The sequence below is a fragment of the Octodon degus genome, unplaced genomic scaffold (genome assembly GCF_000260255.1).
Source record: "Octodon degus isolate 3935 unplaced genomic scaffold, OctDeg1.0 scaffold00171, whole genome shotgun sequence".
NCBI classification, from domain to species: domain Eukaryota; kingdom Metazoa; phylum Chordata; class Mammalia; order Rodentia; family Octodontidae; genus Octodon; species Octodon degus.
This window is the reverse complement of record NW_004524747.1, coordinates 5,509,880-5,521,140: the sequence shown is the minus strand read 5'-3', so window position 1 is coordinate 5,521,140 and position 11,261 is coordinate 5,509,880. Positions and strand designations below refer to the sequence as shown.

The 11,261-nt window shown below is 36.4% G+C and overlaps 1 protein-coding gene across 1 annotated transcript; it reads left to right on the top strand.

Moving 5' to 3' along the window:
- Positions 1 to 1,672: 1,672 nt before the first annotated feature.
- Positions 1,673 to 3,789, top strand: Rab9b (RAB9B, member RAS oncogene family). The gene is made up of 2 exons (XM_004643356.2): positions 1,673 to 1,748; positions 3,063 to 3,789. The coding sequence occupies exon 2, from the start codon at positions 3,105 to 3,107 to the stop codon at positions 3,708 to 3,710; it is 606 nt and encodes a 201-aa protein (XP_004643413.1). The 5' UTR covers positions 1,673 to 1,748; positions 3,063 to 3,104; the 3' UTR covers positions 3,711 to 3,789.
- Positions 3,790 to 11,261: the final 7,472 nt, after the last annotated feature.

Here is an 11,261-nt window from a genome sequence, read left to right as displayed (position 1 = left end):
TCCAGACGACAAGCTTATTGTTATTACCATACAACTAAGGTTGTTAAACTTAACCTCACTATCTGTCTGAATATCAAACATCTTAGGCATAACATGGAACAGGTATTTTTCATCAAGTATTGATATGTTGAACTTTAAGTCCCTACAGAATATGATTAAAAATTTAAAACTTAGAATATATTTTAAAAAATAGGCATAAAGAATTCTATACTTCTTAATGTTTACACATAAGTCCAAAAATCTAACCATATACAACCTTGAAGCAGGACAGTCCCACAATATTCCTTTTCCTGTCTCCTGCTTTCATTCACCACCCCCTTCTTTTTGAACAACCATCTACCCGAGAGACGGCACAGCAGCAATTCACATGTCATGACGAGCAGCCCGTATTCAGAAGACCAGAATGACAGGCTCTCCAAGCATGAAACTACTATTACAGATTACCATCTTTAGGGCAGTTGCTTAGTTCATAGATATCAGTATATATAGTTAGTCAGGGTGAGAATCTTTCCATTTAACTGCTAGATTAAAAAATCTTCTGGAGATTCTCCGGATCATTGCCTTGCTCATCTTTTACATATAACTGTATGGCTTGTCATTGTCATGTTTCCTAGCTCTTCTCCTTTCCCTCTCTTGATTAGTTAGTCCTCGAGGTCCTGCTTTCCTTTTACTTTTATTATACCTTTCTATTTGTACTTCTTCTTTTGAGTTTTTATACTAGGGAAACTATACGATATTTATACATGTGTGTCTGGTTTATTTCACTGATGAGTACATGTTCAAGTGGCATCCACTTCAATATAAAGGCTTCGAGTTTATCATTCTTAATAGCTGAATAATACTCCATTGTGTAAAATTGCCACGTCTTTTTCAACTATTCCTCAGGTTATATTTTTGTTTTTTGGAGGAATCTGCTAATGGTATCCTGAGTAGTTGTACCAATTTACATAACCACCAAAATGGGGTTCCATTCCTCCCACAACTTTGCCAGTATTTGTTTTGAGTCCTTATCCATTATCATTCTTATTGGAGTAATCTCAGGGTTCTTTTGATTTGTGTTTCTCTAGTGATCAAAGATGCTAAATATTTTTCTTGATGTGGAGAATAGAACTCAGGAGCTTGTACTTGCTAGACAGGAGCTGTGCCACTGAGCTATATCCCAGGCCCCTATTTTCATGTATTTATTGGATATTTGTATTTCTTCTTCTGTCAAATGTATTCATATTTATTGACAATTTTTCATTCAGTCTCTCATTTTTGGTAGTCTTTTTTTAGTTCTTTATATATTCTAGATATTGGTCCTCAGTCTGAATGGTAGCTGGGATTTTTTTTTCAGTTTTGTACATTGTATCTTTATTCTGTATATTGCTTCCTTTGCTGTTCAAACATTTTCTAATTTGACAGGTTAAATTTCTGACAATGAAATTATTTTGTACATTTTAAGCATCTACAACACTTTTAAGTCTCATGGCTGGTAATATAGCTCAACAGCGTAGCACAAAGGTCCTCAAAAGAAAAGAAATCTTAAATACATTGGTGAAAAACATCCTCTATAGGTTATTTAACATTTCTCTGGGTTTCTTTTCCTTGACTTGAATGAATTTTTATGCATGGATCTTTTATTTTATTATAGATTCGTAAAAGAACATTTCTTATTTTGTTTTTTAGAATCCCTCCACCCCCCCCCCAAAATAGAGCCACAACAGGAACGAAGAGAAAGAGAAAAACTGTGACAAAAACTCAACTGGGTAGGTATTTCATGGGGGCAAATTATAAAATTTTGATATTTTAAACTAGATCTCTTAAAGTGAGTAATATATATATTTTAAAATAATTTTAAGGCCTACTAAGGTCTTAAAGTTACATTTTATATGTGTGTGTGCTTCCAGAAGTTCTTTTGCATGTGCTGTTATGATCAGTGATGATAATCATCCCTGTCTCTTGTGTAAACATTGCCCAAATAATATCCTTATTGAGTTCCCACAGTGATGTATCGCACAGGTATATTCTCTTATATCTACGAGAATATAAGAAAAATAATTTGTTCTGCAAATATTTGAACTTTTTATTTTAAGATGTGTTCTAGGTATTCCTTATATATATATGTGAAGGTAACAAGAAAGGTACTGTATATTTATTAGCTCTTTAGATTTTACCATTCATTTTCATATGTTATTATTATACAATTAGAGGCTAAGTATAAAACCAGTAAGGTACTCGAGATTTTTGTCCTTAATAATAGCTATATAATTGGTATGAATCCACTGTCATCAACAAGTGTGATTGTTCTATGAAGAAAAGATTATAAAAGATCTTTTCTTATGAGGGTGTCCATATCAATGCAAGTAAAATGAAGTTAATGCCTGAAGAAACTTGACTTTTTCCTTTCTTTGATATTCTTAGGTTCTGTCTAATTATGACCCAGACCTTTTATTGTCATAATTAAGAATCCAGCTTACAGGCCAAGGAGATAGCTCTGAGGAATAAGTGCTTGCTTGGCAAGCACAAGGTCCTGAGTTCGATCCCTGGTACCACCAAAAAAAAAAAAAAATAAGAAAGAAAGAAAGAAAGAAAGAAAGAAAGAAAGAAAGAAAGAAAGAAAGAAAGAAAGAAAGAAAAGAATCAGCTTACATAGCTGTTTCTTCTCTGTAATTCTTGGGTCCCTCAGGAGCAGCCTTTGTACTTCACAGATATTCTGTATTGTTTGCCTCCCATTGGAACTGTCCAAACTGGAAGCTAACAGAGTCACACATTTGAGTGTCATTCTTATTCTAAACTCTCTCCCCACCAGCAGCATCAGGACTGAAGCAAAGAGCAGGACCATCTGCTACTTGACTTATTCATGGCATTCAAGCCATTTTCCTGGCACAGGCACGAGACCTCAGAAAAGACTTATTCCTCCCCTCATACAAAGAGTTTTATTTCTTCTGCTATTCTGTATCAACTAATAAGCATGAATCAAGAGAAGCAAAATTAGAAGGCCATATGATTCAAAGAAATTCAGAGCTGATTTCAGCTTCAGATTTAACTATTTTTTCTCCTACTTTTTCATTTATTTTCAGGTTCGCTTGATTATAAACTCCTCCCTGTTTGGTGCTGCAGCAATGAGTGGGAAATCCTTGCTCTTAAAGGTCATTCTCTTGGGTGATGGTGGAGTTGGGAAAAGCTCACTTATGAACCGTTATGTAACTAATAAGTTTGACTCCCAGGCTTTTCACACCATAGGGGTAGAGTTCTTAAATCGAGATCTGGAGGTAGATGGACGCTTTGTAACCCTCCAGATCTGGGATACTGCAGGACAGGAACGGTTCAAGAGCCTTAGGACACCCTTCTACAGGGGAGCAGACTGTTGCCTCTTGACCTTCAGTGTGGATGATCGGCAGAGCTTTGAGAATCTAGGTAACTGGCAAAAAGAATTCATCTATTATGCAGATGTGAAAGACCCTGAGCATTTCCCCTTTGTAGTTCTGGGTAACAAGGTAGACAAAGAGGATAGACAAGTGACTACTGAGGAGGCACAAGCTTGGTGTGTGGAGAATGGTGATTACCCTTACTTAGAAACGAGTGCCAAAGATGATACTAATGTGACAGTGGCCTTTGAAGAAGCTGTCAGGCAGGTGTTGGCTGTAGAGGAACAGCTGGAACATTGCATGTTAGGTCACACCATTGACTTGAACAGTGGCTCCAAAGCAGGTTCTTCATGCTGTTAAAAATATGGAGCCTTTAAAAAGTGTGTGCCAGATTGGATAATGAGTGGTGTAAGAATACTGTGCTCCTCTGAGTGTGCACAGACACATAAAACAGTAACAATAAGGTTCTGACTCTGAAACAGAGCCTTTAAAATTGAATCTGCAGAGCGACTATTTAAAGCAAAATCATTATTAAGCCAAGTATTTTGTGTGATTTCTGCTATGTTACCTTCTTGTGTATCTCAGGACATTTCACAAAGTTTTGGTCCTGAGAGGTTTAAATATTTTAAAATCACTATTAAAACCTAGAACCCAGCCACATGATGGAGTGAAGGAGCTACAGCTACCCCTTAAAATGCCTCACATATCAATTAGCAAATGTCACTATCAAATTCTTGCTAAGTAATTTATGACTTATTTGCCAAAGGAGTAAAATATGATTGAGCTGTGTTACAGAACAAATGATAATGTAAACAAAGATTCTTAGGGCCAAGGGTTTGTTCCCCAGGCCTACCGTGCTGGCCTTTCTCCTAGGGCATGGTGAGATGGCGACTGAGATTGGGCATGGTGGTGTGCACCTGTAATCCCAGCACTTGGGAGGCTGAGAACAGGAGAATCACTCACTACAAGTCCAATCTACATAGTGAGACCCTGTATACCTTATAGACCCTTCCCTAAATTCATAAAAAAACAAGTATTCTTAAGCTTGAGCTATAAAAATGGATGATGAGTAATGTAAAAGTATAATGATGTAAACTGATTTATTTAAATTCTTATGTATGATTTGCTCCCATTTACACTTTTCAAAACAATGCCATCCCAATCAGGGATATTCTAATGACACTGGAAATTTATTATCATCCATGTATTTGAAGTCATGGTTTACTAGTGAATGGAGTGTGCTTAAATATGCCAACCACTTTTGCAAATAACTGGTTGGTATGCTTTTTCTTTATAAATATACTATTGCTGCATAGAGATGTTGCTTCTCTGACAACCTCTTATCAATTTAGCAGTGCTGCTTAGTATATGGCTTTGGGTGCCTTGCTCTCTGCTCATAACTTAGATGGTCCTTTGATCCACCATGCTGGCTAATGAAGAAGGCATCAGAAAAGACTGAGAGATCATGGACTTTTTTCCCACAATGTTCCTTAAACTCAAATATTTATTGAATGAAAAGGAACTTATTTTTTGTGTGTTGCACTGTATATTTAGCTGGTCAAACTAGGACATCGAAGGTGACAAAAGAAGAGAATTTAACCTTGTATTAGGATGAATTTCTCATAATTAGAGTTGTCCAACAGTGGAATAGACTGCCTTAATAGTGAACTCCCTCCCAGTGACAACTTCACTGATGACCGTCTGTTAAATATACTATAAAAATAATTTTTTTCACTGGCTATATGTTTAGTATAAGGTCCCTTTCAGCCATAAGTGCTGGGAATTTAAAAACTGTATCTATGCTATGTTATGATTATATTTATCTTGAAGTAACAGCTAATACTATGAAGAGAGACTAAAATTCTCAAACTATTCTGCGATCAGCCTTTAAAAACTTAACAGTGACTATATAACTCTTCCTTTTGTTTGCACTGTGGCAGGTAAAAGTATTAATTTCTGAGACAAACATCCTGAAGATTCATATTAAAAGCAAAAATGTTTGATAATTTTGATTGTCATGACTGCCAACTGTATAGTGTACAATGAGTATGAACTCTAGTTCTTATTGATTGATCTGTTTGTTCTACCTAATTTTTAATCTATACTTCAAAGTATTTGTGGTAAAAATCAGGACCCAGTATAGTGACAGACAGAAATGATCCCCCAAACAGATTTAGGTCAAGGGATGGGTGGGAGTTTTTACAGGAATACAGCCTAGAACTCTCCATTATAGCCACATATGGAATCAGCCTTACATGTGGGACCTTATGTACTTTAAGAGCGCTGAGACTTTTGGCCACATAGACAAGAAGAAGACAGTATTTCAATGCAGTTACACTCAACATTTCCAGGAAAATAGAATCTTGACCCCATTATCCAATTCACTTTGATGCCAAAAGTCAAAGCCAGAAATGGAATCCAACAGCTCTTAAGTATTGGTTCCTAGCCTGCCTATGCCTATAGCCAGCCCCACAGGTTTCCAAGTTCTATGACCATTTTCCTACAATCATGTTACTGTGAAATCTATATGTCAGACCTATGAAATGATAACTATTTTTAAGTGCACGAGACCTGGAGCCTTCTCTTTCTACTTGCACTCTGCTTATAATAGTTTCTATTTGTAGATCTCAGGCCTTTGTAAAGACCTCCGTCAATTCACAAAAGTATTTGTCTCCTACAGTGGCATGTGGTCATTTGAATAAAAAAGTTACATGAGCGTTCAATTTGTAAGCATCCTGTCCATCTAAGAAAAGGGTTAATTTTATCATCAGATCACTTGAAGCCCCTTTCCTCTTAGCCATACCATTTTTTCCTTTCAAATTACAACACAGTACATTAATGAAAGCAGTTAACATACAGTGACAAAAACAAAAGCATTTTGGTAAGTACCGTTAAGTAAGTGCTGAACTAGAGGTTGAGTAAAGTTAGAAACACCAAAGGCTGAAATTTGTGATTTTTGGGATCTGTGCACATGAGTTTAGTATTGACTGCATACCCTCGAACGTGCAGTGCAATCTTTTCAATAGATGTTTTTTAATGAACACTAGATTTTTGGAATAATATATTTGTAATTAGAAAGACAATGTTTTTCAAAGGTCTGTTGAACCATCATACAGAATATTAACTTAGTTTATTTTGATGTATTGGCTAACTTTTGGGGGTCCTCAGATTCCATACGTCTTCAGTGGATTGATGAATTTCTGATATATTTGTGTCTGCCTCAGCCATCTCGACTTTATCCTGAGGCATTCCACAATTCTCTTGGTGCAGGTGCTGCTAAAATCTCAAAATTATGTATCAGATATTTTCTTTCAAGTGTAAAAATATCATCTGTGTTAAAGTGAATAAAAAGTACATTTTGAATAAGCAAAATACAGTGCTTTCATTTCTTTCTTCCTTTCTTGTTTTGAGCAAGTGGTATGTGTGGCAGTAAGAACTTCTCGGTCAAGTCACTCTTTCACACAGCATCTGGTATGAGCTCTGGATCATATTCTGTGTGCTACTCCAAGGCGCTCTCCCAAGTGATCAGGCAGGTGCTGCAATGTTGACTGGAAAGCAAACTCAACAAGGAAACCGGGAAGATTTATTTTATTTAATACCATTTCCTAATGCACAAAGACCATTGTGGCTAGAAATTACATATTAGCTCTCCACTTTACCTCTTTATTATAATTTAAAACAAATGTTAAACTATACAATGCAAACAGAATATTTATACTCCCACTCACATTTATTTATTTATTTATTTATTTATTTATTTCAACAGGATCTTGCTATATAGTTCAGGCTGCTCTTGAATTCATGTAGCCCAGTGTAGACTAGGACTCTAAGTGATTCTCCTTCCTCAGCCTCCTGAGTCCTGGTATTACAAGCATGCAACACCACACCCGGCACCCTTTATTTTCTTGACAGGTGAAAGATCCAGACCTTAGAAAAAAACAAAAATATAGGCTAAACAAATGAGAAGACAAAGGATAATTAGGTTAAGTATTCTGTTCTCTTGTCATTACATAGTGAGCATTAAAGATAAACCAGTATCAAATGGCCTGTTGAGCTTAACATCAGTATCTGTCTGAATATCGAACACCTTAGACATAACATGGAACAGGTATTTTCCATCAATCGTTGATATGCTAAGCTTTAAATCTGTCCAGAATGTGAAAAAAAGTAAAAAAATAGAAATAAACAATTACAAATTTTTACACTGAAATTTAGAAATCTAACCATATACGACATTGTAGCAGGCCAGTAGTATGGCATTTTTCCTTGTCTCTTGTTTTCATTTATTACCTTTTTTAAAAAAACAAACATGAGAGAGAGAGAGAGAGAGAGAGAGAGAGAGAGAGAGAGAGAGAGAATAGCAGTAATTGATATGACATTAGAAGCAATACACTTTTAGAAGACCAGAATGACAGGGATTCCAAGCACGGCCTGATGTAGAGTGTGCCTAAGGAGAGACGCCTAGAGAGAAAACATTCTCTCAAGCTTTCCCAGAGAGCAAACTGGTCAAGCAATGACAGTGACTAATCCACATGGCTGACACTGAAGAACAATCTACAAACTGTGGTACAGGGTTTCAGGGTAAAACCTGAGGGGATTTGACTGCCTTGTCAGCTACAAAAGTTATGTTTTTGTTATATAGATTTTGCTTTATCCTGGTCTTAACCAACCAGCAGAAAAGTATAAAAATGATGTATAAAAAGTAAAGCCATATTAATATGCTGAGCTGTAAAAGGCTCAAGTCAACAACTTCTGCTATTGCCAGTCAAATGGATAACCCACTACTATTCTGGACTACTGGACTATTTGGATTATTTTGCTAAATTCATGCACTTACAATATTTAAATGGCAATGTAATACCCATCTCTGTCAAAACTAAACAAAATAGGAGATATAAATGTAGGACCATTTTTTATCTGCACATACAAAATAGTTAGGATAGATATACAGCTACTTTCTCTTAATTCAATGACAAGAAAGATTTCTACTAATAGTGTTTGGACAGGTTATTATGGCTGCATCTTGTACTATGAATAACTATTACGAAGACAACAATATGCAATGTATTATTGTAACTGTCCTACTAGCTTGTTTTGAAACTGTCTCACTGCTACTTCTTTCTCAATAGAATTAATATATAAAAATATTTCATTCATTTAAAAAAAAACTCAAATGTCCTGAACATACATAAAGGTGACTTTTAAAGTGTGGACGCAAAGTAGTTTCCACTGCACATGATTTAATCACCTTGATTCCACCTGCCACTGACTTAGTCCTCTTCTACTCTCTATCTACCTTTGCTAGTTTGAACTTTGTGAGTTGAAACTAGGGCAAAACATTATTTTTGACATAAAATTGTCATACCATAGTTCATGCACATCTTCCCAAATCATTTAAGTTAGGTTAAAAGAAGCAAACTTTAAGCTATAGTAACTCATAAATCTATAGTTCCCTCAAAGAGGATTATCTTAGCCTTGAAATATTGTTATGTAATTCAACAAAGTCTGTTTATAATTCATACAATTTTGCTTGGCCTGAGGGCATACCAATGCCAGAGGACTTGTCTAGCATGCATGAGGCTCTGGGTTCCATCCCAGCACCACATAAAAAGGACTTTCTCACCCAGTAGTAGTATTTTCAGAGTAGAAAATTAGCTGTCTGTCTTTGCTGTTTTTCTGCGTGATCCATCACACAGTGGTAAATCTCTCAGTGTATTATGAAATAATAAAAAGCCTCATTTTTTAGAGATAATTTGGCTGTGGCTCTTTCAGAAAATGGAATGTGTGGACATACAGTTGCTCCTCAGTCCTATGATTGAATTGAGGAAAACTGAGACATCCATTTCAATCACTTCACTATGGGGGCCATGGAGTAGTTTCTTCCCTTAATTTTAGGGAAGATAAACTGTATTACACTATGTTAGTCCGGATTCCTCAGCAGAGTAGTTCTGGCAACAATGTTTTATAAACTTAGTGATCCTGGACCAGCCAAATAGCTCAGTGGATTAAAGTGATTGCAAGCAGGTGCAGGGACCAAGGGTTTGATGCCTGGGCCTGCCAAGCCAGCCCCACCTCTGGGGCACACTGAGAAGGCAATTGAGACTGGGCATGGTGGCGTGTGCTTGTAATCCCAGCTCTTGGGAGGCTGTAAACATGTGGATCACTATGAGTCTGATCTAGTAGTGAGATCCTGAACACCCTGTAGACTCTTCCTCAAAAAAAATCTGAAAAAATAAATAAACTCAGTGATCCTGATAATCATATCAGTTCTTTCTCTCCTTGCTGTAGAAATAAAGGATTCATTGTAGTGGAGTGGTTAGCTTACTCTTGATTTTAGGGAAGATAAACTGTGTTACACTATGTTAGTCCAGACTCATAAGCAAAATATCACAAAATAAGAGGATATAAAAGGCAGAATTTTATTGCTCACAGTTCTAAAGATGGGGATTCCAAGATTAAGGTGCTATCAGATTCAGAGTTGGGGGAGGGCATGATTTCTGCTCCATAATGGTGCCTTCTCACTGCACAGAAGGGTGGGATTTCATTTTGGGGCTTCTTTTCTCAAAGCGCTAATCCCATTCAATAGGGGATCTGCCCTCCTGATCTAATCACCATCACTTTGAGAGTTAGGGTTTCAATGTATGAATTTGGAATATACATAGTCATAACTTTTGATAAAATGTTAATTTGAAATACTTCCATGACAAAGAACAAGTAAAGAATTTCATGATGACAAAGCCAACCCTACACAGGCTACTGAAAGATGTTCTAGAGAGGGACCAAAATGATCAGAACTCCATGAATGAGATCAGAAGCCACCAACTAAATAGGGCAAGCAATTAAACACAGGAGAAAAAGGAGTAAACAACAACAGACTCATTGGATATGGACTTGGATGAGACACTGCAGTGAGCTCCAGACCTTGCCCTGAAACTTTCAGCCTCCAGAGAGAAGACATGTGCTGCACACTTCTTCATCCAACTCTGTAGCTTGCCTTCACAAGCCAATCCTGTAATTTCATATGTTTGTATATTTTGTGGTACATCTGTTTCTCTAGTAAAACACTGACTGATATACCCCCCAAAACGTTAATTTGAGTGCATGTTTTAAGATATTCACTTAATATTCCCTTTTTCCAAACTGGTCTCTATTTTCCTTGTTTCCAACCAAAAGAGTCTTCATTCTTAGCTTCCTTCCTTTAAGAGAAGTAAAAGATATTGATGAATATTAGCCATGTATAGAGAATGAAAGTGTTTCCAATGTCCCCTTATTCACATGTTTACAAAATCTGATTATCAACAGTCTATCTTTTAAATGGTACTGGTGATAATATTTGTGCAAGTTGTTTTTTTAAGATGATGCAGGGTTACTTAAAATTTTTCTCAACGAGAACCAGCATCTTTATGGCTTAAAATACAGAATTATAACCTTTAGTCATACAGGAAGTGCTGTGGTGGTTTGTGAGTCTTTATAAATTTGTCTTTTCCAAAGAATCACAGAGAAATATGATTAATCTATATTTAAATGCCTTTTAAACCATGGATTTTGTGTGGGGAAAATGTGCGTTTTTAGATGATCTGTCAGTTTTTGCATGCCATATGAACTGTGGGTAAATCTGTAATGAGTCTTATGATAGTACTCTTCAATTTTAAACAGACCTGCCAAACTGTGTTGCTTGTATTGAATTAATGAAAATAAACTGGAAAGAGTGCTTATCTGATTAAAGAAATAGGTGTGAATTCAACATTGTCTGTTTTGATTGGAGCAAAAATATGAATCATGTCTTCCTGTGATGGACTCACGAGAAAGCAAGAAACAGGCCTGTGCTTCTCGTCTCCCTTGCATCGTTCCTGGCTGCCTTAGTAACTGGAGATGCAGAGCTGTGTCCCGTAGGCTCATCAGAATCTTCTG

What these genes read in the sequence shown, in the direction of transcription:
- Rab9b (XM_004643356.2), top strand. Translation starts at nt 3,105, where the DNA reads ATGAGTGGGAAATCCTTGCTCTTAAAGGTCATTCTCTTGGGTGATGGT.